This window comes from Podarcis liolepis (genome assembly GCF_965112155.1).
Source record: "Podarcis liolepis genome assembly, chromosome: 7".
In the NCBI taxonomy this organism is placed as follows: Eukaryota; Metazoa; Chordata; class Lepidosauria; order Squamata; family Lacertidae; genus Podarcis; species Podarcis liolepis.
Genome location: NC_139561.1, coordinates 27,853,390 through 27,880,977, shown reverse-complemented (window position 1 = coordinate 27,880,977; position 27,588 = coordinate 27,853,390). Strand labels below are relative to the sequence as shown.

Here is a 27,588-nt window from a genome sequence, read left to right as displayed (position 1 = left end):
CCCGGGTGCTGACAACCCACGCTACGCCACTGAACTAGCTTCCTGCAATATACAAGGGAATGTACAGTGGTACCTCAGGTTACATACGCTTCAGGTTACAGACTCCCCTAACCCAGAAATAGTGCTTCAGGTTAAGAACTTTGCTTCAGGATAAGAACAGAAATCATGCTCTGGCGGCAGCAGGAGGCCCCATTAGCTAAAATGGTGCTTCAGGTTAAGAACAGTTTCAGGTTAAGAACGGACCTCCGGAACGAATTAAGTACCGTACTTAACCTGAGGTACCATTGTACTCTGTTACCAGCTCACTAGTGTGAGTGAGGAAGGATAATATTTAAATCAATATATCCTCTCCTACTATCTACAACATTCCCACACTCAACTCCTGAGAGGGTCTGTAGAGAAGGAGGTCCTCCTTCAGATATTCAGGACCTAAATTAATGGTGTGTTTCACAACTGAAGTAATGCACACTGGACATTTAAAGTGTTTGTGTGGCAGAGAGAGAAGATGATTAATCCCAGGGTCTGAAGTTACTTAAATATATAACTCAACAAAACAAGTTATTTGTGTGTTTTCAAGATATATACATATATATTCTACGAATTGGTTATTTGATCATCAGGGACTGAATGGCAGGTTTATTTCTTGAAGATGGTCTTGTAAATCCATTTCTGGAAGTTGGAGACTGCCGTGTAGACACCTGGGTATCTGGGGCTGGCACAGCTGTGGCCCCAGGAAACGATCCCAAAAACGCGCCCTTCACACACTAAGGGGCCCCCAGAATCGCCCTGGTGGGAGAAAGAATGGGGGGGGTGGAAACACAGTGAAGAGAATTAGCATTAAAGCTTTGTCAAAGCAGCTGCTAATATCCATCGGTTCTTTATATTAAAAAGCAAACTACATTTTTAAAAAGTAATTTCACAAAGCTCTTTTAAAGTCTCGACCCATCCCCACCTGGTCCCTGTTGGAAGCATAACACTCAAAAGGAAGAGTGGTACATTTAGGAGCCAGTTGCTGGAATAGCCAGACAAGTTTCTTGGGAGTGGCTCCTAAATATGGGCCATTAAGGTAACAAAGGAAGTGGCTCTGTGCAGGATTCATACACAAACAGATGGGCCCCCTCTCTCAACTAGCCGTTAGCTGGTCTGGCCTGAGGTGTGCATGAGACAGCTAGAAGCAGGCAGAAAACAGAGAGGCAGAGACATGCTTAGTTTCTGCTTGAACCCAAGGCTGCAGCTCTGGGAGAAGCAAGACCTTACTGGCGTGTTAATGTTGTGAAAGGTAGAAAGGTAAAAGCCAGTGTGGGGTGTGTGTGTGTGTAAAAAAGGTAAACGTAAAGGATCCCTGGATGGTTAACTCCAGTCAAAGACGACTATGGGGTTGCGGCGCTTATCTCACATTCAGGCCGAGAGAGCCAGCATTTGTCCACAGACAGCTTTCTGAGTCATGTGGCCAGCCTGACTAAACCGCTTCTGGTGCAACCACGTTTACTTTCCTGCTGCAGCAGTACCTATTTATCTACTTGCACTGGCATGCTTTCGAACTGCTGGGTTGGCAGGAGCTGGGGCAGAGCAAAAGGAGCTCACCCCATCGTGGGGATTCAAACCACCAATCTTCTGATTGGCAAGCCCAAGAGGCTCAGTGGTTTAGACCACAGCACCATCCACGTTCTTTACGTTTACCTTTGTGTGTGTACTAGAAGCTAGAAGCAGGCTGCAGGCTGGGCAGTTGAGTGACAAAGGCATGCCTGATTTCTGCTGGAATCAAAGCCTGTGGCTATGGGAAGACCCTCTTGGATTTGGGGTGCTAATGCTGTAAGCTCCTCCATTGTAGGTTTAGGTTGTATATATTTGGGGTGGTGTGCAACAATATGCGTCTAGGTGCATGACTGAGCATGGAAGCGTGCAGTCGTTGCTTCCGAAATTTAATTGCTAGGAAAGAGGGAGGGGGTGAACCCCAAAGAACAGCAACATCATCAGCTCTCTCGAAGAACATTTCAAGAAGGGATCCCCCAACCTGTCAAAGACGAGAACAGCAATTTATGGGCAACCAGGAAAACTGGGACTGATAAAGCAGGATGCACTGGATTATTTGCCCTTGGAATTAAGCCCTTCTCAAATAAAGATGAATCACAGCTGAAGGAGAAACGCAGAAGGTGGGCAGCAGGGAAAGGTTTATTTCTGAAAGGCACAGAGTGGGGGTGATTCTATCAACGCAGCCACCATTCTGGAAGACAACAGGAAAGTACAGTACAGGGTGGGGAGAACCCTCTTTCATATCCAAAAACCCAGGGGTGGCATGGAATCTCCAGCCTATTGGCAGAGAGGGGGTGTGGCTAGGGAGAGTCTCAAGGGCCAGATAAAGAGAGCTAGAGGGCCACATTTGGCTCTCAGGCTTGAGAACGTAAGGAGAACCTGCAAGACCAGGCCAATGGACAAGCTAGTCTAGCCTCCTGTTCTCACAGAAGCCACCCAGATGCCTGCAGGAAACCCGTAAGCAGGATTTGAACACAAAAGCCCTCTCCCCTCCTGTTGTTTCCAGCAACAGCTATTCAGGAAGTGTTACTGCCTCTGACTGAGACCCCAACCCCATCCTCCCTGTGCTAAGCTGATCAGTTTTCCAAAGAGGTGTTTAGTCTTCTGAACTTCCTCTGCAAAACGGACACCGGCGTTTACCTGACAGGCATCTTTCCCCCCGGTGTTGAACCCGGCGCAGATCATGTTCCTGGTGATGTACCCGGCGTACGAAGAGGAGCTGTTGCACTTCCACGTGGAGATGATGGGGAGGTGGACGCTGCGCAGAGTGTCCGACGTCCTGCCCCCGATGGGAGTGGTGTAACCCCAACCGGAGACTTGGCAGAAACGTCCGTCCCGGACGGTGGCTCCTTGCTGGGGAAGGGGCACGATGGAGACAAAGGGGCTGTAGGCCACCGGCCGGTTCAGCTGTTTCGAGACATCAAGGGGTGGGGGTGGGGGCAGGTTACTTATTCCATCAATTCAATCTCACCCAGATGCAGACCCTCCAGTTTGGGCCGGTGGTGCCAATGGTTGGCGTGCTCAGGTGTATGCAAAGGACCCACACCTGAGGGGCTTCCGGAGGCGGTGCCAACGGCAATGGCGGTCTCCTTCTGAGTCGGAGAAGCAGCTCCATTGAGCTTCTTCATCACTGCAACCGTCTCACTCAGTTGCCATTTGTTCAAGCCCAGACACTGGTGCAGCATCAGACAAAGGAGGATTGGCAGGTGCCACTGCCTGCTTGCTCATTGACTTTTAAAATTTTTAATTTTAAATGATATTTATTGAGTTTTATAACATATAAATACAATCTTCGTTTTTTCACATAAACTCAAGCTCATTTGAGCTCATTGACTTCCCCCCTTCCCACCTCATGGTTACTTTATTTATTTGCTATATCATCACATTTCTAATTTCCCCCCTTTCCTATTGTCCTATTTAATTTATCTGTAAAAAGGTAGAATTTTCAACCTTATAAGCCTTTTCAAATCATTCCTGCCAATGCTGTTAACTGTTTACAATTGTCCTTCAAATATTGTATGAATTTCCCCCAATCTTTTTGGAAAACTTGATCTCGCTGGTTTCAGATTTTAACCGGTCAGCTTCGCCATATTCCATCATCTTCGTCTGCCACTCTTCAATTGTTGGTAACTCCTGTTGTTTCCATTTTGGGGCTATTAAAATTCTTGCTGCAGTGGTTGCACACATAAATAATTTTTGATCTCTTTTAGGAATTTCTTCCCCTACTATACCCAGTAAAAACACTTCTGGTTTTTTTAAAAAGTGTGTGTGTGTGTGTGTGTGTGTGTGTGTGTGTGTGTGTGTATTATTATTATATATCAAATCTCAGAAGGTTTTCATGTCCACCACATATGGTAAAAATTCCCTTCTTTTTCTTTACATTTCCAACATTCCTTATTTTTCATTTGATACATTTTAGCAAGTTTAGTTGGCGTTAACTACCGCCTATACATCATTTTCATAATATTTTCTTTCAATGCACTGCAGGCTGTAAATTTAACGCTTGCTCATTGACTCTTTGCCCAGCACTGATGTGGTGAATTGTTTTTTGAAACAGAAGTTATGCTGTTACATACAGCCTGTTACGTCGCGTGTGTCGTTACCAGCGAGCAAGCTGGCGAAAACAATGTGGAGACAGAAGAAGAGGAACAGCTGTGATAACGGGGGTACAGTGGTGCCTCGCAAGACGAAAAGAATCCGTTCTGTGATTCTCTTTGTCTAGCGGTTTTTTCGTCTTGCGAAGCAAGTCCTTTCACGGATTAGCGGATTAGCGCTATTAGCGGCTTTTAGCGGCTTATCGGATCAGCTGATAAGCGGCTTAGCGGCTTAGAAAAAGGGGGGAGGGGGGAAAACCCGCAGGAACTCGCAAGACATTTTCGTCTTGCGAAGCAAGCCCATAGGAGATTCGTTTGGCGAAGCACCTCCAAATCTAGCGAGTTTTCCGTCTTGCGAGGCATTCGTCTTGCGGGGCACCACTGTATTATAGATTTAGGAGGGGACCCCCCCAAAAAAACCGATAGAAATGAATAAATGCTAGGATTTTGATTCATTGGCATATTGACGCAGGCCCAGCCAGAACGCCTTCTGGGCTTGACGAGGCATCTGACCGTCGCCTGAGCCTTCTCCAGCTAAGGAATTGCACATCGTCTCTCTAAGTGAGGCCCACCTGGGCTGTGGGTCCTGGCCTTCTTTCCTTCAGAACTAACAGCTGTAAGTCCTGGGATCCTGAGGTCAGGGGTGGTACGTCCCATTTTGGCACTTGAGGCAAGCAGGAAGTGCCGCCCTGCTCTGCCACACCACCACTCGCCACCTCTGTGCCACCTGCCAGTGGCACTGCAGCTGTACCACTGCTTGTGGAGAAGCACCGCTGGCATTGGCAGGCCCAGACAGAGGGGGGGCCATATGAGCCACTTGGCCCGGGCCTCTGATTCCAAGGGGGCCTCAGTCAGCATATTCACAATTGCTGGGGATGCACTGGAGCTAACGCGGAGGCGCAAAGGCGGTGGCAGTGGTGGGCGGATTCCCTGGGGCCATGGCTGGCAGCGTGAGGAAAGCATTTTTAAATGTAAATACTTAAAATAATCCTTTTCCCTATGTATTTTTAAAAAGCACTATTGTATATTTATATTTTCCATTTTGTCTTTATATGCAGGTACGGTTCAAGCCTTGAAATAAAATTATTTGTCAGCATAACTTTTGTGAAAATTATTTATATACCTTCTTATTTATAAGACTTCAGTTATCCCCAGGGTAAATAAACGGGGGGGGGGTGCACATTATCTACCTGGCCCGGGCCTCTGCCTGGCTCTGCAAGGCCCTGGGCATTGGTGCCGATTCCCTGAAAGAGCTTGCAAGATCTCACCCAAATCTCATGAGATCTTTTGCTCTCCTTGACATTGCTCTCTTTGCAAGACTTTGATGAGATCTCGCAAGGCCTTACAGGAAACCAGCACCGATACTAGCACCGTTTCTCTGGCAGAGATGGGGCCGTGGCAGGAGGCACCCATGAGGCAGCTACTTCACACCACTTCGTGGGTGGGCCGGCCTTGCCTGAGGTCATTATAGGCATATGCACTGGAATCTGTTTACCTGCAAGCACAAACCTTTTTTAAAAAAAAACAACCAAGTTTCTCAATCTACCAGATTTGCACAAAACAGCAGCCATATGTTGTTTGTGTGTGTGTGTTGCTCTAAGCCAGGAAAGCTGAGATACATGGGGATCTGTTTACATGTGCACATGCACCTTTTGTGATCTACCATGCTTGCACAAGCTAAATATAAGCGATGCCTCACGCCAAACTAGGTAAGGATTTGGAGCTGCTCACGTGAAAGGCTGCCCATCGCTTCATTTCCTCCCCCTTCCCTCCCCAGCTCAACAGTTTTGATTTCCTAAAAAAAAGCTGAACAACTTTGCCTGCCCTTCCCAAAAATCCTGGCTATGCCCACGACTGGTGTCTCTCCGTTATCTTTGTTTTTCAGTCCCCCACATAATTGCAATTTTAAAAAGTCACCGTTTTCAAAGATCTGGCCAGCAGGCTGTGGATCCTGGCCCACCTGGGCTTGCCGTCCACAACTCCAGCTGAAACTCTCCCTTCCTTTCGATCCTGACCCCGTTCTGACACCCAGGAAACTTTGTTACCTTGATAAGCATGATGTCTGCATTTTTGGAAGTGGCGCTGTAGTCTGGATGGACCACCATGCGGGCAGGTCGGAAGATCTGCTCCGTGCCTTCAAACGTGGAAAGCGAATATTCCCCGGCTACGATCAGCATCTGGTGGATTCTGAAAGAGGAGCAAGAAAACGGGATGAGGGTGGATTTATCGCAAACATGTCAGATTTGGGTTAGGCAGGGGTCTGTTATGCAGGATTGTCAGATCTTGATATGTCTTTGGGCTTACCGCAGATGGGTAGTGTAGTAACCTCTCCAGAACCATATAAAACAGTAGTTACCGTATTTTTCGTCCCATAGGACGCACCTAGTTTTTTGGGAGGGAAATAAAGGGGGGGGGAATTCCCTTTATTTCCACCAAAAAAAAAAACCAGGTCGGGGAAACCGAAACAGGTTGAGGAACAGCGGGATGGCGGTGCTGCGCCTCCCTGCTGTCCCCCAAGCTTGTGGGGCTGGCCGATGTCTGCCCGGCGCGCGGGGCGCTCTGCGCCTCGCGCACCGGGTGGCAGGCTGCTATCCGCAGCGTGGGGAGCCCTGCGGGGAACTCCTGCAGGGCTCCCCACACTGCGGATATCTGCCCGGCGCGAGGGGCGCTCTGCTTCAGGGACCTCCCGCAGGGCTGCCTAGGCTGCGGATGTGTTCCGGAAGCACTGGGCGCTCTGCTTTCAGCGAGCCTGGCGCTCCGGGAAGCAGGCTGCTATCCACAGCCTAGACAGCCCTGCGGAACCTCCCGCAGGGCTGCCTAGGCTGCGGATGTCTTCCTGAAGCCTGGAGAGCAAGAGGGGTCGGTGCGCACAGACCCCTCTCGCTCTCCAAGCTTCAGCGAAAGCCTGCATTCGCCCCATAGGACGCACCCAGATTTCCCCTTCATTTTTGGAGGGGGAAAAGTGCGTCTTATAGGGCAAAAAATGCGGTAATTTGTAGGAAGAGCTTTGCTGTAAAACTGGCAACAGGCGGGGAAATCTGGTTAAAAGCTGTCCATTGCCCCTTTTCTCAGGTTCCTCCTCTATCTACCTCCTCCTTCATGCTCCTTTCCCATTAAATTACTACTCTACAAACTGCAACACGCTCTATGTAGGGCTACCTTTGAAGGTGACCCGGAAACTACAACTAATTCAGAATGCAGCAGCTAAACTGGTGACTGGGAGCAGCTGCCAAGACCACATAGCACCAGTCCTGAAAGACCTACATTGGCTCCCAGTATGTTTCTGAGCACAATTCAAAGTGTTGGTGCTGACCTTTAAAGCCCTAAACGGCTTTGGCCCAGTATACCTGAAGGAGCGTCTCCACCCCCATCATTCAACCTGGACACTGAGGTCCAGTGCCGAGGGGCTTCTGGTGGCTCCCTCACTGCAAGAAGTGAAGTTACAGGGAACCAGGCAGAGGGCCTTCTTAGTAGTGGCACCCCCCCCCCCTGTGAAACGCACTCCCTTCATATGTCAAAGAAACTACCGGGTATCTGAATTTTAGAAGACATCTGAAGGCAGCCCTGTTTAGGGAAGTTTTTAATGACTGGTGTTTCAATGTATTTTTAATCTTCTGTTGGAAGCCGCCCAGAGTGGCTAGGGAAACCCAACCAGATGGGCAGGGTATAAATAAATTATTATTATTATTATTATTATTATTATTATTATTATTATTATTATTATTATTATATTTATTTATTTATCCTTCAGCCACTGATATAGAAAAAATAGGGGTGGTTGGTTTTTGCTGCCCAACTCCCCAAGGGACTGAGTCCCCTAAGTCCATGATCGGTCAGAGATGAATGAATGGAGGTAGGATGCAGTGAAAGCAAGGCAGATCTTTATTTTTCTATTGCAACAGAGTTCCCTCCCCTCCTAGCAAGGAGGCAAGAGAGACCCAGAACCAAGAAGAAACATCTCTTTCTGCTTTAGATTTCGAACCTCCAAATCAGTGCTGCCTACTTCTGACCAGCTCCCACCGACTTGTTTGATGCAGGATGCCCGATGGATGGACCTGGAGAGCGTTCAGATGTTCTGCAGTGTGCTTTGGCTCCTTACCCTGTTTTGCAATGGGCAGCGGTCAGGACCCAGTTCCGACTGATGAGGGCTCCACCACAGAAATGGTAGCCTGTATTCCTCTTCAGAGAGACCAGGTACTTGGAAGAGTGGGGTGAAACTATGTAGCCCCCAATGATGCGTTGGGAGTCGCTTGCGCCATCTGCAGAGCGGAGGGGAAGAACTGTCATACAATAATCAGGATCTCTGAGGGGGCGAAAATCTATTCACGGGACCCAGCTCCAACTGAAGGCTCCTCCAAATGTACTTTTTTAACTGTACATTTATTACAGTTTGTGGACCTTTATGTGTGATCATTTCAACACAGCTTGGGCCTCACAAAAGCAGCTGTAGGGTTGTTGCGCCCAAAGCCAGTCCTACTCAGAGTAGACCAGTGCTTTTTTTCTTGGGGGGGTATGCAGGGATATGCATACCCCTATACATTTATGAATCTTTGTACTTTTGCCCATTTACTGCATTTATTTTCCCCGATTAGAACTATAAAATGGGGGTTTTCTTGAGTCAAAATGAGAGTACCCCTAAACATTTAATTTTTTTATATAGAAAAAAAGCACTGGAATAGACCCAGTGAAAATAATGGACATGACCCACTTAGGCCTGGTGACTTCAGTGGGTTAACTCTGAGTGGGACCCATTCTGCTTCTTTTCCAATTAGCGCACACCCAATAATTTCCTGCTCTGATCTTGCTACTTTTCAAAATCACAATCGTTCCATTTTAGGGTTTTTCTTTGTCTTGTCCTGTATTTGTTGCACTTTTGCAAGATGGGCTCTCTTGACTAGGCAAACGTCACTGGTCAATTAGTGTAAAGCAAAATGTGTGGGCAGCCCAGTATAAATCTGCTACTAGTGCATTATTATTGTGTCCGTAACATGTTGCAGAATACACACAACAGCCACCAGTTTGGAGGGACCCCTAGTCTAACCTAGAAGTTTTTATAAGGGTCAGATAGAACCACATGACCTGCCCTGACCTATCATTGTTGAGACTCCCTAGAGATGTAACTGAAACTGCAACAGATTGTTGCAGCATGAAGTGCTGCTGCTGCTCAGTGTTTCAGCCACTCAGCCAGGCCTTCCCTAGCGTTACTATCTGCCTCGCTCCCCACTCCCATGCTCACTGAGCATGCTTGGTCATAACTGGGCTGCTGGGGGTGGGGGAGGTGCCCTATCCTTAATTCTTCCTACCCTTGCAATCTTTTTTGGACTTCTGCAAACCTTGGGATTTCGCACTTGTGCATGGTGATGCTGTTTTCATCCCATAAGCCAGAGGTTTTCATCCTTTTTGGGTCCATGGCTCCCTTGACCAACTACATTCTTTCTGCGGCACCCTTGTGGGGCCCAGTTATGTCACCCTGTTATGTACTGAGTTGAATAGGATCCAAAATGCAGCAGTCTGATTGGTCCTAGAACAATAGGATCCAAAATGCAGCAGTCTGATTGGTCCTAGAACAATGCAGCAGTGTGATTGGTCCGCAGGAGCCACCCAATCCAGCTCCAGGTGGAAGTGAATCCACAACCTGATTGGCCTACAGGAGAATCCCGAAATTAGCCAATCACGTGTGGCCCATTGTGCAAATAATGTATATAAAGCAGATATTGTGGGGGAACTTCCATTCCTCCTCACCACTATCAGCTGAATAAAGAGCATGAAATCCACTCTCGACTCCGAGTATATTTCACACCCATTGCCTACAGAGCTGGCAGCCCCTCACCCCTTTTCGAACACCCTCCCTTGTGGAGTGTTCCCTCAGCCTCCTCTCTTCTCCCCTCTCCTTGGAAGTCCTCTGGGCAGCCGCAGCTGCTGCCCTAGTCACTGAGCTCCCCACCCCTGAAGAGAGGTGCCTCTTCACACTGCCCCATAGGATCCTGGGAAGCAACCCCTGGCCAGGCCCAGAGGCACCATTACCTGGGGAGCTTGCAGCCAGGGCTCCTGCAACAAACAGCAGCACAAGCCTTTGGGAGGCCGAGATGCGACAGGGCATCGGAGGAGGGAGGGAAGGAAAGAGGGACAGAGGACAGTATTGCCCACTCTGACCATCATTCAAGGCACCCCAGGGTGCCACGGCAAATATGATTTGAAGCTCAACATCAAAAAAATGAAGATCATGGCCACTGGTCCCATCACCTCCTGGCAAATAGAAGGGGAAGAATGGAGGCATTGAGAGATATTACTTTCTTGGGCTCCATGATCACTGCAGATGGTGACAGCAGCCACAAAATTAAAAGACGCCTGCTTCTTGGGAGAAAAGCAATGACAAACCTAGACAGCATCTTTAAAAGCAGAGACATCACCTTGCCAACAAAGGTCCATATAGTTAAAGCTATGGTTTTCCCAGTAGTGATGTATGGAAGTGAAAGCTGGACCATAAAGAAGGCTGATCACTGAAGAATTGATGCTTTTGAATTATGGTGCTGGAGGAGACTCCTGAGAGTCCCATGGACTGCAAGAAGATCAAACCTATTCATTCTTAAGGAAATCAGCCCTTAGTGCTCACTGGACGGACAGATCCTGAGACTGAGACTCCAGTACTTTGGCCACCTCATCAGAAGAGAAGACTCCCTGGAAAAGACCCTGATGTTGGGAAAGATGGAGGGCACAAGGAGAAGGGGACAACAGAGGACGAGATGGTTGGATAGTGTTCTCAAAGCTGCCAGCATGAGTTTGACCAAACTGCGGGAGGCAGCGGAAGATAGGAGTGCCTGGCGTGCTCTGGTCCATGGGGTCACGAAGAGTCGGACACGACTCAACGACTAAACAACAACAACAACAACAACAACAACAACAACAAAGGGTGCCACGGCACACTGGTTGAAAACCACACTTGGAGAATGAGCTCACAGTTAGCATATAGGACAGAAAGCTGTTAATAGTTGGCCTTAGAGACGCCTCCTCTGACCATCACTGATCACTACACCAGCAGTTGCCTCATTCATTCACTCAGTTTTCAGAGAGAATACAGGCAGCATTGCTGGCGAATCCATTTTATTCCAGTGTTTTCTGTGTCGTTCTCCAGTCTTTCCTCAGACTTGATTCGTGATGATTCACTGCACTGCACCCCACCATTAAAATACAATTTCAGCAGCAGACTGTGAATGTGCTGGTGAGGTTTCTCCCTCCTACTGGCCCTTTAATTAGTCATTTCCTGTTCTCGGTATGTGCCTGCTTTAAAAAGAAAAGAAAATACTGAAAGGCTACCAGTTCCCAATCTCTCTTTTCCACGAATGCCTTGCCATTTAAAGATAATGTTCTTTCTTTTAAAAATCAATTGGCTTTCTGCAGGCAATAGAAGATCTGATTGTTCCAGCAAGTTTTTACTGCTGTGAACATTTTATTACTAAGCTCTTACTGCCAAGTTTACTGCTGCTTACTTTATGCTCAATTTCATTGGGCTAAAAATTTAAAAGGTTTTATTCTGTTTTCTTCTTTTTTAAAAAAATAATAATAATTCTGCTATTCTAACTGTTTTGCTCTTCCTACTCTTTTTTAAAAGTGGGACGGGAATCACTTCCCTAATCTGGTTCTGTAGTCAAATATAACCCCAGTTAAAAAGACAAAACAAAAATTTAGATATGCTTGATAATGGTACCAATATTTTGGGTAAAAATGAAACTGAATTAAGGATGGCTGTTTTGAAAGCTGGAATTCAACCATAACAGTATGTTCTGCATCCTGGAAGGGGAAACTTTGCTAGTTTCCTCTCATTATTCAGAGGGGGAAATGATGAGAATCACTCCGACAGGAGGCAGCGATGGGCACTCAACAGATGGCTTTGAAAGATGGTTTGACAAAGTCATGGAAGAGAAGGCTATCCATGACTACGCTATGCCTCCAGGGTCAGAGGCAGTAATGCCATCGGATACCAGTTGCTGGAAATTCCAGGAGGGGAGAGTACAGCATTCCTCAAACTCTGCTCACACGCTTCCCCCAGGCATCTGGTTGGCCACTGTGAAGTCTAGATGGGCCACTGGCCTGAACCAGCATGCCCTTCTTGAGTTCAGAGGAAACCTCCCTCCCATGGAATTTACTTCTGCTTAGACAACACTCAGGGACGCGGGTGGTGCTGTGGGTTAAACCACAGAGCCTAGGACTTGCCGATCAGAAGGTCGGCAGTTCGAATCCCTGCGACGGGGTGAACTCCCGTTGTTCGGTCCCTGCTCCTGCCCACCTAGCAGTTCAAAAGCACGTCAAAGTGCAAGTAGATAAATAGGTACCACTCCAGCAGGAAGGTAAACGGTGTTTCCGTGTGCTGCTCTGGTTCACCAGAAGCAGCTTTGTCATGCTGGCCACATGACCCGGAAGTGTACGCCGGCTCCCTTGGCCAGTCACAACTGGACCTAATGGTCAGGAGTCCTTTTACCTTTACCTTTACCTTTACCTTTACCTAGACAACACTCAGAATCTTGACTCTTATGTACTAAGCATGGATCCTAGAACAATAGGCAAGTAGGATCCTAGAATGCAACAACTGATTGGCTTGCAGGGAAAGACCAATCAGGCTCCAGGAGGGAAGCAGAATCAGCCAATCAGATGGGACTCATTGTGTAAATAATGTATATAAAAGCCTGAGGTTTGGGGGGCAATTCAATCACTGTTTTACAAGCTGCAATAAAGAGCATGAAATCACTGCAGGACTCTGAGTACGGTATATTTCATTGACCAAAGAGATAGACGTTACCAGATAAAGTAAAACGATCTCAAAGGTCATGTGCAGGGGTCAGCAAACTTTTTCAGCAGGGGTCAGTCCACTGTCCCTCGGACCTTGTGGTGGGCCAGACTATATTTTGGAAAAAATATATAAATGAATTCCTATGCCCCACAAATAAACCGGAGATGCATCTTAAATAAAAGCACACATTCTACTCATGTAAAAAAATCAGGCAGGCCCCACAAATAACCCAGAGATGCATTTTAAAGAAAAGGACACAATCTACTCATGTAAAAACACGCTGATTCCCGGACCGTCCGCAGGTCGGATTTAGAAGGCAATTGGGCCGGATCCAGCCCCTGGGCCTTGGTTTGCCTACCCATGGTCACGTGGAACCACAGTTTTAATTTTCCTTCCAGCTGATTGCGAAAAGGCGACACCTGAGCAGTGCAGTCCTCCTGTGGAGGCAACCAGCGACAGCTCTTTTAAATGCACATTTAAGAGTTGCCTTTTTGAAATATGAGTGTACCGTTTTTCAAAAGAAAAACGACTGGAAATTGGAAGAGGAGACTTGTCAGGAAGCAAGAACATCCAAATTTATGTTCTCTGGAGTGGAGATAATTGCTCTGTTATGCAGTGTCACTTTAGTTCGGGGGGGGGGGGGTTTAAAGTGCTTTAAAAAAAAAAACAGGTAATGTGACTTCTTAATCTGCATGTTTTTACACATGCTTAGAATCACAGAACTGTAGATGTTAAGTCGTGGGTTGACATAGCAGCCGGCACAGCGATTTCTTCAAGTAGCTCTTTATTATGGTAAGCTGGAATAGAACTGACTGCGAACAGCTCAGCCGGCCTGTATTTATAGGCAGCCGGCTGTCAACATTGTAACCACAACAGCCCAGAGTTCCCGCCTAAAATAACTGGCGCGGACCTGAGTGAAAACTATCTACAGACCTGAGTGAAAACTATATACAGTATCCCCCTGTTGGCCCAGGTGAAACTACACTACATAACACCCCTCCCCACCGAGATAAGGCGTTAGTTACAATCGTAATGGTTTCCTTATATACAGCACTACGCGTAATGGTTCAATTAGGCACAAAAGCATATCGGTTACATTTCCCATACTTAGACCAACAGTGATACCTGTCCAACAACATAGTCCTTTAAATTAGTTGGGCGCTTGGAAACTCTGCCAGACCGCCGGGGACTGGTAGCCAAGTCCGGAGGGCCACACAGTTCTCGCTGAGGCTGTGGTGCGACCCTAGGTGGCGTTGGAACCAACTCCCCTGGATCCGCTGCTGTGAGTGGAGCCTCCGCAAGTGGAGTGGTCTGAGTCTGTTCTGAAACGGCTTGGTTCGGCTCCACGCTGGCAGTTTGCGAGGGAGGTGTAGGTGGGGCCTTGCCATCTGTACGTGTCTCTTCTGGAGCCGCAAGCGCAGTTGGGGGCACCTCGGTAGTGTCCAAGTCCCCAACCCTGCGCCTAAGCTGGTCTATGTGCCGTCGCCACAAGCGTCCGTCTTCGAGTGCCACCTGGTACGAGCAAGGTCCAGTGACTCCCACTACTGTGGCTGGCACCCAAGGGATGTCCCCCACATAGTTCCGGGCAAAGACCTGGTTTCCTGGGACAAATGACCGTGGTGCGTTGGCACAGCCTGGGGGTTCAGCCACGGCAAAGTCTGGGTGTAGCCGGTTGAGCGGTGACCTGAGGCGGCGGCCCATAAGCAGTTCAGCAGGACTCCTCCCTGTGGCCGCATGAGGGGTGATGTGTTGCACGAACAAGTATTCGGCGACCCGCTCATGCCAGTCTCCCCGGTCCAGGCGCGCCAGTGCCTCTTTTGTCAAGCGCACCATTCTTTCCGCTTGCCCGTTGCTGGATGGGTGAGGCGTCGCAGGCAAGGACCAGCGGCCTGGATTCACTGTACTGTACCAGCACACTGTCTGAAGAAAGGAGAGCCTTGACCGCGTTGAAGGCCGCCGTCTCCCGATGACCCCAGGCCCAAGGCGTCTTAGTGCTAAGGAGTCGGTGAAGAGGCTCAGCCACTGTGGCTTTGTGGGGCAGGAACATGTTATAAAAGTTCAGCAGCCCCAGGAATGCCTGCAACTCCGTTTTGTTCTTTGGAGTGGGGGCCTGCTGGATAGCGCGGATCTTGGATGTGGTTGGATGAAGACCGGAGGCATCGATAAGATAGCCCAGGAACTCTACCTGTGGAACGGCGATCTGGCACTTCTCCCTCTTTACCTTGAGCCCGGCCTCCTGGAACCTGGTCAGCACGGCACGGAGGCGCTCGAACAGCTGCTGGTGTGAGTCTGCAGACACCAAGACATCATCAAAATATGGTACCACGCCCGGAAGCCCTTGCAGGAGACGCTCCATAAGGCTTTGGAAGATGCCAGGAGCCACACTCACCCCGAACTGCAACCGGCGGCAACGGAATGCCCCCCGGTGGGTGACGATCGTCTGGGCTTCAGCAGTGGCATCATCGACTGGCAGTTGTTGATAGGCTTGGGCAAGGTCCAGCTTAGCGAAGACCTTACCCTCACCCAGGGAATGCAGCAGGTGTTGGACAACAGGAACCGGATAAGCGTGCTGCTGAAGTGCCTTGTTGATCGTGCACTTGTAGTCAGCGCAGATTCTCACTGACCCATCTGGCTTGACAGGCGTGACGATGGGGGTTTCCCACTTTGCGTGGTCAACCGGCTCCAAAACTCCTTGGGCGATCAGTTTGTCCAGTTGTTTGTCCACCTTAGCCTTGAGAGCAAAGGGAACCCGGCGTGGCTTTAGCTTGATGGGGGCGACTTGTGGATCAAGGCTAAAGGAGATGGGCGTACCTGTATATTGGCCCAAGGTGCCGTCAAAAACCTCGGCAAAGTCTTTGACCAGACCCTCAGTCTCTGCGTTAGAGATGCAGTTGATGCCGGTGACTTCCAGGCCGAGGGCATCAAACCAGTCTAGCCCTAGGAGGCTTGGCCGCTGACCTTCGACCACCACCAACCGGAGCAGGCCCGAAAAATCCTTGAAGGCGATCCGGAACCGGCCAACGCCTACCACGGGAATGTCGTTTCCCTGGTAGTCTCTCAGGTGTACGCGGTGCGAGTCGAGTTGCCTTTTGGACACTCTGGGTACCAGTCTTTTGATGGTGCTCCATGACACGATGGACAGGGCAGACCCGGTGTCGATCTCCATGTCACATGGAGCTCCTTCAATGAGCACCGTGACGTTCAGCTTGCGTCGCGTAGGCGAGTCGGTTTGGCCAATCGTGGTTCCAGACGGGCAGCGGCAGTTGGTGAGAGCGAAACAACTTTCCTTGGCAGACTGGAGTGAAGACTTGGACTTGCGAGTCGATGAAGGGGAGGTGTCAGACGGAGCCGATCGGCAGACCTTAGCGATGTGGCCCCTTCTGGAACACTTCCTACAGATGGCGTCTCTGAATCGACACTTGGCACGGGAATGGTTGCCTCCGCAGCCAGCACATTCCGGTTGGCCCTTGGACTTCTGTTGGAACTTCCTGCGCTCCCGCTTTGTCTGGTGCACGTCATCGTCTTCACTGGAGGATGCCTCCTCACTGCTGGCCTCTTCATGATGCACCGGAACTGGCTCCCTAGCAAGACGCGGGCTGCTGGACTTGCGGATCTCCTGGGCGGAGCGTTCAGCAGCTTCTGAGGCCACAGCCTCCTCAATGGCTTTCTGTAGCGTGAGGTCTGGCTTGGCTAGGAGACGCTGTTGCAGATGGATGTCCCGGACCCCGCAGACGATTCGATCCATCAGGGCATCGTCTAAGTCTCGGAACTCACAGTGCATTGCAGCCTGTCGCAGGGCGGTGGTGTAGTTGTTGATTGACTCCCCCTCTGCCTGGTTCCGGTGGTAGAACGCATGGCGGGCAGCAATCTTGGACGGCTTTGGTGCGTAGTGGTTGCGGAGCTTCTCTTGGATCGTGTCCCATGGTGTTGCCTGGACTGCTTCAGGCGCAACCAACGCTCGGGCCGTCTCAAACACCTCAGGCCCACAGAGGCTGAGGAATAGGCCCCGCTTCCGATCCTTTGATACTGCTGTCAGCTCGTTGGCTTGGAGGTAGCAGTCGAACCGAGCGAGGTAGGAGTCCCATGATTCAGAGGCTGGCGCAAACGGCGGTAGAGGCACAAGTGAAGCCATGATTCCGATGCCGGCGTGAAGGGCGATGGATGGAACACAGTGCTCTAGCCAGAACAGTCAGCTCTGAATTGGTTCTGCCCAGTGATTTCGCTCAGTGATTTCGCTCTGTGATTCAGCTCAGTGATTCAGCTCAGTTCAGAGGCTGGCCACATCTGGCTGTGCTCTGATGTCCATCAATCCCACCTTCGTCGCCAGTGTTAAGTCGTGGGTTGACATAGCAGCCGGCACAGCGATTTCTTCAAGTAGCTCTTTATTATGGTAAGCTGGAATAGAACTGACTGCGAACAGCTCAGCCGGCCTGTATTTATAGGCAGCCGGCTGTCAACATTGTAACCACAACAGCCCAGAGTTCCCGCCTAAAATAACTGGCGCGGACCTGAGTGAAAACTATCTACAGACCTGAGTGAAAACTATATACAGTATCCCCCTGTTGGCCCAGGTGAAACTACACTACATAACAGTAGAGTTGGAAGGGACCCCAAGGATCATCTAGTCCAGCCCCCTGCAATGCAGGAATCTCAACTAGATCATACATGACAGGTGGCCATCCAGCCTCTGCTTAAAAGCCTCCAAGGAAGGAGAGTCCACAACCTCCCGAGAGAGACTGTTCCACTGTCGAACAGCTCTTACTGTCAGAAAGTTCTTCTTGATGTTTCGTTGGGATCTCCTTTCTTGTAACTTGAATCCATTGATTTTGATCCTACCCTCCAGAGCAGGAGAAAACAAGCTTGCTCCATCTTCCATGTGGCAGCCCTTTAGATATTTGAAGATGGCTATTATGGCACTGTGGGTTAAACCACAGAGCCTAGGACTTGCCGATCAGAAGGTCGGCGGTTCGAATCCCCACGACGGGGTGAGCTCCCATTGCTCGGCCCCTGCTCCTGCCAACCTAGCAGTTCGAAAGCATGTCAAGTGCAAGTAGATAAATAGGTACCACTCTGGTGGGAAGCTAAACGGCGTTTCCGTGCACTGCTCAGGTTCGCCAGAAGCGGCTTACTCATGCTGGCCACATGACTCAGAAGCTGTACACCGGCTCCCTCGGCCAATAAAGCGAGATGAGCGCTGCAACCCCAGAGTCGGTCACGACTGGACCTAATGGTCAGAGGTCCCCTTTACCTTTATTATATCTCCTCCCAGTCTCCTCTTCTCCAGGTAAAACAACCCCAACTCCCTCCAACATTCCTCATCAGGCTTGGTTTCCAGACCCCTTGATCATCTTGGTTGGCCTCCTCTGTACATGTTCCAGCTTGTCAATATCCTCCTTAAACTGTGGTGCCCAGAAGTGGACACAGTACTCCAGGTGTGGTCTGACCAAGGCAGAATAGAGCGGGGCTATGGCTTCCCTTGATCTGGACCCTAGACCTCTGTGGATACAGCCTAGAATTGACTTAGCTTTTTTCTTTTCTTATGCTGGCGGTGATTCCCATTGAACTCAGTGGGGCTTTGTTCAGGGAAAGTATGCTCACCATTGCAGTGCCTATAAATGAAGTTGATTTGCCAGAGGTTATTTGTTTAATTTACACAAGCTGCAAAATCCCAATTTCCTTGGCAGAGAATCTGCATCGCCTTGGTGTGAAATGCCCTACAGCTCTGCAGCACAGCAGATGCTTTGCTTGCAAAAAGTCTCCTTCATCCTTTTTTTAAAAAAATATTATTTAAAGGATTGGCTAGCTAGCAGGTTGATTGACAGCCCCTCCGCTTGGTTCCTCAAAGGCGTGCTGCCAGTCAGAGCAGGCTGTACTTAGGTTACATGGTGTCTACATTGGTGTATACATTGAGGGCTGCTGCCCATTGGGACTGGTAGGGTTGTTGCAGGAATTTATGTATAGGTTGGGGGGGGGTTGCCCCTCCAGCAGATATCATGCACATGCAGCCCACTACCAAAACCAGCACAAACGCTTTTGTGACTTTTGTGATTTGTCCCCACAAAACACTTCATCACAGTTTCTTCCTGTCTATTCAAAGGGCCTTTGCTGCACAATACCAACTTTAACAATTCACTCATAAATGCATCTATGCACTGATTCACTGGGGAAACTTCAGAAATTCATATAGACATGTGAGCTCAGGTACTCAGCAGCCCCTCTGTCTGAGTGAAAATCCCTGGCATCCTGATACCTGAGTGCCAGACAGGTAGCCATTCCAGAAATAACAAACCCAGAGGAAGACAAAAGGGTGTGATTAACTTGGCTGGGAAACAGGGAAATGTAAATATATTTTTTGTTACACTTGATGGGTATTTGGTGGACGGCAAGGGGAACCATGGGGCAGGGTCCAGGATGCTCAGATTACTGCCACCAGACCTCCCCTTTCATGATGTATGAGTGATGTAGTTTGGGGGGGTGTAACATGGGGATTAGCAGCTAATAAAAGTTTGGGTGCTCTTTTGTTCCATCTTGTTCCACCTTGTGGCAGGTGGGAGTCCTGTCCTGACAGTCTTCAGTAAAGACCAAGCCTACTGGCTGCTGTTTTGCTCTGGTATTCCTGGCTGGTGTCCTTGTTTTTTTGTCCAAGGGAGCCCTCAGATTTCTCCGTTAACAGGGTGGAAGGCAGGGAAGCCAAACAGTAGGCGGAATCAGAGCCAATGACAGGTGGAGGCACGTCAGTATATTTTTGTCCGCATCCTTCTCCTCCCTGAGGAGTTTTACATTAAAACTAAGGAGGAAGAAGCTGAAAGCCAGGGACACACCCCTGGGCAAGGGCAGAGTGGGGTGGCTGAGAGCAGACAGGAGTTGGTGAGGCAGTGCCACATCTGCCCTAATAGATCAACCTGTACTGGGTGTCAGGCCAAATCAATAGAACTCAGAGGCCAGCTACTAGCTTGAGCTGATGGCCAACCCTCCTCCTTCTGCAACTGGTGGTTGCATCCAATCCCACTTGCTTTAAGACATTAACAGTAGAGAGTTTAGTTCTCTCTGCTCTCCGCTCCTTTCTCTGGCAAGGAGCGTCATAGCGGAGGTGGATATCCCTCTAAGGACAGCCTCTGACGGATCAGCTACTCAGCTCTCCTCTTCTCCCCGACAATAGCGAAACAAAGGCCATATATTATTCATTTAGGTTTTCTCGAAGGGGAAGTTGAGGAATGAGCAGCAGAAGCCCTGATTGTTTTTCACGGGGTTTCTTAATTATTTGCATCCTGAGGAAAGGGACAGCAAGCCATAGAACAGCACTGGGAGACTGTTTTCAGCCGGAGAGTCGCATTCCCTTCAGGGCAGCTTTCCAGGGGCCACATGCCAGGAGCGGATGGGGCCAGAGGCAAAAGCGAGCAGAGCAATGAATGTGCATTTTATATTTGTGCACTAAGCTAGTTTCATCATACACCCCTATGCTGTGGGAATTTAGAGTCAAATCCAACAAAGCATGTTTGCTAAATAAGGATATGAAGGGGTTAAGACCCACAGAGCTCCTGATTACTAGAGAAGGCACTGTGTGATGTCACTTCCCTTGAGTTCTCTGATGTGGGAAAAGTCAAAAGCATCTAATCTTATCTACTTCTCCCTGCCATAGAACTCATTCTTTCTTTTCCACTATGCCTCCAAGGCAGATAGATATCTGTCTGGTCTCCGCTTCAGCAGAGACTCCATTTTTTAACTCAGCTATGTATTTTGTAATCTAGAAGTAGAGTTTGCCGGCCTTCCTTTCATTACTTTTAATGCTGGAATTGAGGGCAAGACATTTATGTGAGTGAAACACTATTTTTATGCTTGATTTACAGTCTGTTGCACGGTTCTTTTCTTAAGAGTGGGGAAAAGAAAAAGCCAGTCTGCTTCCACAGCCTGGATAAATAAAAATAAGGTTACACAGCCTGCTTCCAAAGTTTCCACTCTAATGTTGCAAGGCATGATGTTTTGAACAGCTAACTAATTGTTTTAAATGCTAAACTGATTACTTTAAACGTTCTGCTCACACACGGGTAACAGCGAGGATGAACAGTAAATATATACCTACAAAATCCATCCAACGTGTCCTGCATTCAGGCAAGCAAAAAGGTGTACCAGAGAAACTGCAGACAGGCTAACACACTCAAGGAGGGTATGAACTAAGGTTGTGGAGGACTGTGACCTGGGAAGAGCCCAGGGATCAGATATGAAAGCCAGGAAGGCAGTATCTGGCCTCTGGGCCTGCAGGCCATCTCCCAATCTATTCTTTCTTGGACAACATTCTGAAAGCAGCACCTGGAAAGATTTTCGGGCCTATAATCGATTCTGGTCCTCTCATCCCACTACAAAAGCCATATGATGCTGGTACTCCCATACCTGGCCACACCTGTACATTCTCATCACTGCCAAAGGAGCCTCCGGTTGCCTCATCACTCCTGGAGACATGCTCAGGGTCGCCAGCTTTTGAAGTGATCTGTGGAGCCGTCCCTGGAACAAGAGCGCAATGTGCAGCTGTTACTGGCCCCCTGAATTGCTGTCTCGATATCTTACAGATTATCAATGGGTGGGGAAGGAGCGGTTTTGCATAAAATTTGCAGATACTCGTTTTTATGTGGATATATCCAGGTTTAGAAAGAATGGCTATAATTTAAAAAGAAGCACAAGGCATTACAGTGCTCTCATCATAGTGGGAGTGTGCAGGTGGCCTAGAGATTAGGGGGGGGGGGGGAATCTAATGCACTTCTCATTTAAAGTTGAATCCATAAAATTCACACTTTCCAAAATAATATGAGAACCAAAACCCTGTGATCCGTTGAAGGTTGCACATAACTGATTTTTTATTATTGTTATTTTTGCAATGCAAGTTCTCCACTCAAATAATGTTTACCAAAATACATGTTTTACAAACAAACAAACAAAACCGGTGTGCATAAAAATAAATATATTAGTGAAAGCAATGTACAAAAATGCATTTGGTCATGAGAAATTGCTTGCAAAAATGTGTACCTGGGTCAAAACTGTGTACTAAATTGTGCTACTTAAGAGAAATTTACACTAGAAAGCTGAAGAATTTTCATGAGGAGTGTGTGTGTGTGTGTGTGTGTGTGTGTGTGTGTAACTAAATTTAAGATGGAAAAATCTGAGGGTCCGAGAGGACCAAAATGGACTGATCCTTTCCTCCTTATTCCCACAGCAGCCAGCTGCACTGATTGGTTGCATGCTTTCCTCCGGGATTTAGGGAAACAATGTGCAGCTTAACAAACTGCAGCTTCCAGAATTCTTTGGGGAAGCCTATGACTGTTTAAACTAAGTCATAAACCAGTATGTAAATCGAAACACAGCTATCCTTTGAAAGCTTTACGTCTCTGAATTTTGCAATGCAGTTCTCCAACAAAATAACACCTACCAAAAAATTGTATATTACAAGAAACTTGTACTAAAAGGCTGATAAATTCTTTTTAGGTCTTTTTTTTTTTAAGGCTGACGTAGAAATGTGGATGGGACACGGGTGGCGCTGTGGGTTAAACCACAGAACCTAGGACTTGCCGATCAGAAGGTTAGCTGTTTGAATCCCCGCAACGGGGTGAGCTCCCGTTGCTTGGTCCCTGCTCCTGCCAACCTAGCAGTCTGAAAGCACAAAGTGCAAGTAGATAAATAGGTACCACTCCGGCAGGAAGGTAAACGGCGTTTCCATGCGCTGCTCTGATTCGCCAGAAGCAGCTTAGTCATGCTGGCCACATGACCTGGAAGCTGAATGCCGGCTCCTTCGGCCAATAAAGCGAGATGAGCGCCGCAACCCCAGAGTTGGCCACGACTGGACCTAATGGTCAGGGGTCCCTTTACCTTTACCTTTACAAAGGTGGATAAGCTGAACTAAGGATGGAAAAATGCGAAGCTAGAAGTGGAAAAATAGGTCCATCCTTGCTGATAAATATGTCTGGCTGGAATGTTGGCAAGTTGGCAAAACAATTACCAGTAAATGTCACCTGGGTTTGGCAAATCCCCCATACTGAGGAGACCATTCCAGCACCAGCACCCCTGGTTCCAAAGCAGATTGGGTGCAGCGCACACTAAGCAAGCAACAATCCCGTCTGTGGCAAGTTACTCACCAATCAATGGGAAGAGGAACAGCAGGAGTTTCATCCCTTGCACTAGCTGCCTGTCCCCACTAAACCGTCCGCTGAAAGGGAGCTGCCCGCAGGACAGGCACTCAGTGAATCACCTCTTCCTCTGGGCATCCCGGTTCTTCTTTCAGTTGCTATGACAACCCCCATCCCCATGAGAACAGTGGGTCATTCACCTAAGAGGTCCTTCAGGGACGCCAGCACCTGGTTGACTTCCCTTCACCTTACGTTCTTCTCAGCTTCCTCTCCCAGCCCCTTCGCATTGGGATGAGGTGAAGGGCACCCAGACACTGCCTTTTGCCAGCTTGGACAGTGTTCCTCTTTCTTGGCCAGCTCCCCAGGCCGGCGGCACGAGAGACTCTTCCTAAAAGGAGCTTCCATCTCTCACCGCCTGGCACACGGCGTTGCGGATCCTGCCAGGAGAGATCGCTGACAGCGCAGAAGGAAGAGGATCCAGCTTCTCGGTGCAGATGCTCTGTGGAAATCCTTGGGGAAACGATGAACCTCGACCCCGCTTGAGGGGCAAAGCGTCTGTGCCTCGCACACAAGCGGAACCAAGCTCAGCATCTCTGTTGAAAAGATATCAGGTGGCGTTCTCTTCCTGGTGTTTAATCCTGGATTAGATGGACCATTGCTTTTGCTCCTTATAAAAGCAGTGCCATGTGCTTTGATGAGCCTGTAGTTCAAGGGCAACACACACTATGGTGAACATCAACTTGGATGGCTTTAAGAGAGGATTAGGCAAATCCATGGAGGACAAGTCTGCTGCTAGACACAACGGCTGCCTTTGCTGTTGGGTGCAGTATGGCTCTCAAGGCCTCTGGCTGGAATATGCAGGTGGCCAGCTGTCCTGAGGTCCTGTGTGTGTGTGTTTCGCACTGGTACCTGGCTTTCCACTGAGAGAACAGGATCTGGAATAGATGGGCCTTTGGCCTGGTCCAGCAGCTTCTCCTTATGTCCTTAACACGCAGGAGGTCCCAGGTTCAGTCCCTGACATCTCCAGTTAGAAGCATGAGGTATCAGGTGAGGGGAAGGAGTCATTGCCCAAGAAGATTCTGGGGACACACTATCCATCACAGTAGACCATGATATATAATGAGTTGAAAAAATGTTTAAAATAACCTTTTCTATAAAAACAAACAAACCCCGAAGTCTTCCTTTTAGGAATTCTAGGTGCCGAAATCCCAAGGACATTATAGATCATGCATACAGTTTATAATAATTTGAGTTATTGTAAGTTACCATGCATATGCAGGTCATCATTTCAATAATTAATTGGCAGTTTATGAAGCATTTCTGTATCCTGCTGTGCTGAAGAAGAATTCCACGAAACAGTGGGTGTATCCAGAATCACTGTTCACTACATCTGTTTGCACATTTTGTGACTTTCAGAGATTTACAAGATTTCTGTTTATTTGGTTTTGCAGAGAGCGCATATTTCATGTGTTTCATACTAGTCAATGTTCTGTATAGATTATATAAAGAGTTTATATTGACATCGCATTACAGTGGTACCTCAGGTTACATACGCTTCAGGTTACATACGCTTCTGTTACAGACTCCGTTAACCCAGAAATAGTACCTCGGGTTAAGAACTTTGCTTCAGGATGAGAACAGAAATCATGCTCCGGCAGCGCAGCAGCAGCAGGAGGCCCCATTGGCGAAAGTGATACCTCAGGTTAAGAACAGTTTCAGGTTAAGAACGGACCTCCGGAATAAATTAAGTAATTAACCCAAGGTACCACTGTATGGGACTTGGTCATCGTGTTGCCTTTGGATATTACTGAAATCCCAAGGGAGCAGAAAAGACTGTTTATGTATGTGACCACGGCTGTGTGGATGTTATTGGCCCAGAAATGGAAAGAATATAAAGTCCCTACCAGAGAAGAAGTGGCAGATCAAGTTGATGGATTATGCCGAAATGTCTAAAATGACTAGAAGAATCAGAAATCAGGAAGACCAAAATTTTAATAAGGAATGGGGAAACTTTATAATTTATCTTAAAATTATAAACAGTTGTAACTGTAAACTTGTAAACAGTTAAAATCGTTAGTAGGATTGGAATAACACTTGTAGTTTAATGGTGAGTTTTGGACACAATGGAGATGTAAATGATTTGGATTATTATAAAAGATGCAGGAGGAAATGACTAACAATAGGACCCACAAAGGGGAGGAAGGAAGTCCAGGAGATTCTCTGGATTCATGTTTCTGTGTTGTATGATGGCTATGTGATTGTAAAAAAATTAATCTGAAAAACCAAATAAATAAATTTAAACAATAGATCATGCCAGACACTAGAAGAAACAAAATATCTGGCCTGGTCTGAGGCAGCTTCCAATGTTTAAATCGCCATGTTATGGTGCCATCGTCCACGAAATTGGTTTCCCCCCTTGCACCGACTCCCCCCCCCACACACCATTACTACTTCCCAAGCTCATCCAGAATCCAGGTACCCTTGAGGTTTTTTTCCTGGCATCTGCAAATGTCTGAGTGCCCCCCCTCATTGCTCCATGAACTCTGACCTTTGTCACCCTTGAAAAGGAAGGACCAGAAGTTGGAAAAGTGAAACTACCATCTCCTCCTGTTGCTAATGTTGTTGTTAGATTTCTTACCCACACTGGGGTAAGAACACCATGAACCCCTGGGGCATGCTACCACAATATAAAAATACAGTATTCAGACAAGTTCAAACTTATTGCAATTAAGGAGTAGGGTAAGTCCTAGGAAGCATGTCAAGGCATAAAAGGGTGCTAGACTCACCTCTGTGGGGAGGGAAATCAATAGCTCCTATAAAGAATGTCTTCTCCTAGGCCACCTGCCAGAGGGCCCCTCTGTCAGGAGCTCATCCTACACTCCAGTAGGACCCTGGCAGAGACACATGCCTGACTGGCATGTTCTCTCCCTCCTGGTCGATCGTTAGGGAGCTTCATAAGCTTTCTTCAGCCCAAACATCACAGCGACCAATGCCAACCGACACCGGCGCACTTAGGGATCTGCAGAGTTTGTGCGTCATGCGTGACAGACCTCAGCAACTCAGCATTTTGGCTAATCTACTTTACAGCAGTACCTCGGGTTAAGAACTTAATTCGTTCTGGAGGTCTGTTCTTAACCTGAAACTGTTCTTAACCTGAAGCACCACTTTAGCTAATGGGGCCTTCTGCTGCCGCTGCACCGCCACTGCACAATTTTTGTTCTTATCCTGAAGCAAAGTGCTTAACCCGAGGTAATATTTCTGGGTAAGCGGAGGTACCACTGTATTTATATATAAACACACACAGAGCACTGCAATATGGCTCCCTCTCTAGCATCAGACAGCAAAGAGAAAAAGAACAAAGGACAATAGTCCCACTTCTCGGAACACAGTAACACAAACATCCTGTCTCCGTCACTTTCCACTCTGTGGAGTCAAAACATATACCGTCATGTGAAAGACAAAAATCCCATGACTGCAATCATGGAGCAGGAATTCTAACACCCTCTGCCAATCTTAGCACTCAAGAGGGTCTGTAGGGAGGGAGGCAATCTTTCACCTTGAATTGGGCCTGGAAATGAACTGGCAACCGATGCTTTTAGAACAGGGGTTATTTGAGTTGTACATGGAACTCGAGTCAGTAACCTGGCTGCTGCCTCTTGAACCAGCTGAAGTTTCCAAGTCATCTTCCAGGGCAGTCCCACGTAGAGAGTGTTGCAATAATCCTATCTGGAAGTTACCAGAGCATGGAGTGCAACTTACGTGGCAAGAATCACAACCTGGAAGCAAAGCCGACTTGGCACCCTCGGAAAGGATTTGTTTGGAATTTCCCTTACTGCAACACAGCCATTAAACACTCAGAAGCCCCGACATTTCTCTACAAGTCCCTCCGAGCTGCGGATGTTTCCAGTTTCCATTTAATTTAGGAAGGCGCTCTTTATGGTCCTAAGTAAAATATTGGTTCTTGGTTGCTCGATCAATAAATCCTCTCCGCGGATAAGCAAACCAAGGCAAAAGCTAACAGGGAAGCGCTCGGTTCTTCATATTCTGCTTGTTTCAGCTCAGTGGAGGAGAAAAAGAGAAGGGGAGAAACAGAGATCACACAACTGGGCAGCCCTTGCTTATTTGGTGTGTTGATTGGCTGTAAGGAAGATGGGGTCTTTTGGCAACTCCACCTCTTTTTGGGAAGAGGACCCTGAAGATGTGGAGACAGATCTGGGTGGCTGAGATAGCCGGCAGGCTAGGAATTTATATGACCCTGAGAATGCCTGAAATTATAATATCTGGTACAGAGGTGAGAACCTCGAGTGTGTGCGTCTATAATACCCTCCAGGGCTCATTATCTCTGCCCGCAGAGGCTTTCCCCTCTCACCAGCCCTCCTTGGGTTAGACACTCATTGAACAGTGCAAAGGGGGCTGTCTAGAGCTGGGGATCTGCTTTGCTTTGACTGGGAGAGCTGGGTTCCTTGACAGCTCCAAAATCCGTCGCTTGGGAGGGGACCGCTCAGCCACCTGGGCACACCTGCAGCATCTCGCCTTTCCTGTGCTGCGTCAGCTCCTCTGCCAT

General features: G+C 48.2%; 1 protein-coding gene across 1 annotated transcript; it reads right to left on the bottom strand.

Annotated features, from left to right (window-relative positions):
- Positions 1 to 636: 636 nt before the first annotated feature.
- LOC310711090 (trypsin-3-like) lies at positions 637 to 27,588 on the bottom strand (the record flags this gene model as incomplete). Its single annotated transcript, XM_083512563.1, has 6 exons — positions 637 to 786; positions 2,674 to 2,940; positions 6,173 to 6,314; positions 8,227 to 8,386; positions 21,301 to 21,411; positions 27,534 to 27,588. The coding sequence occupies 6 exons, from the start codon at positions 27,586 to 27,588 to the stop codon at positions 637 to 639; spliced, it is 885 nt and encodes a 294-aa protein (XP_083368689.1).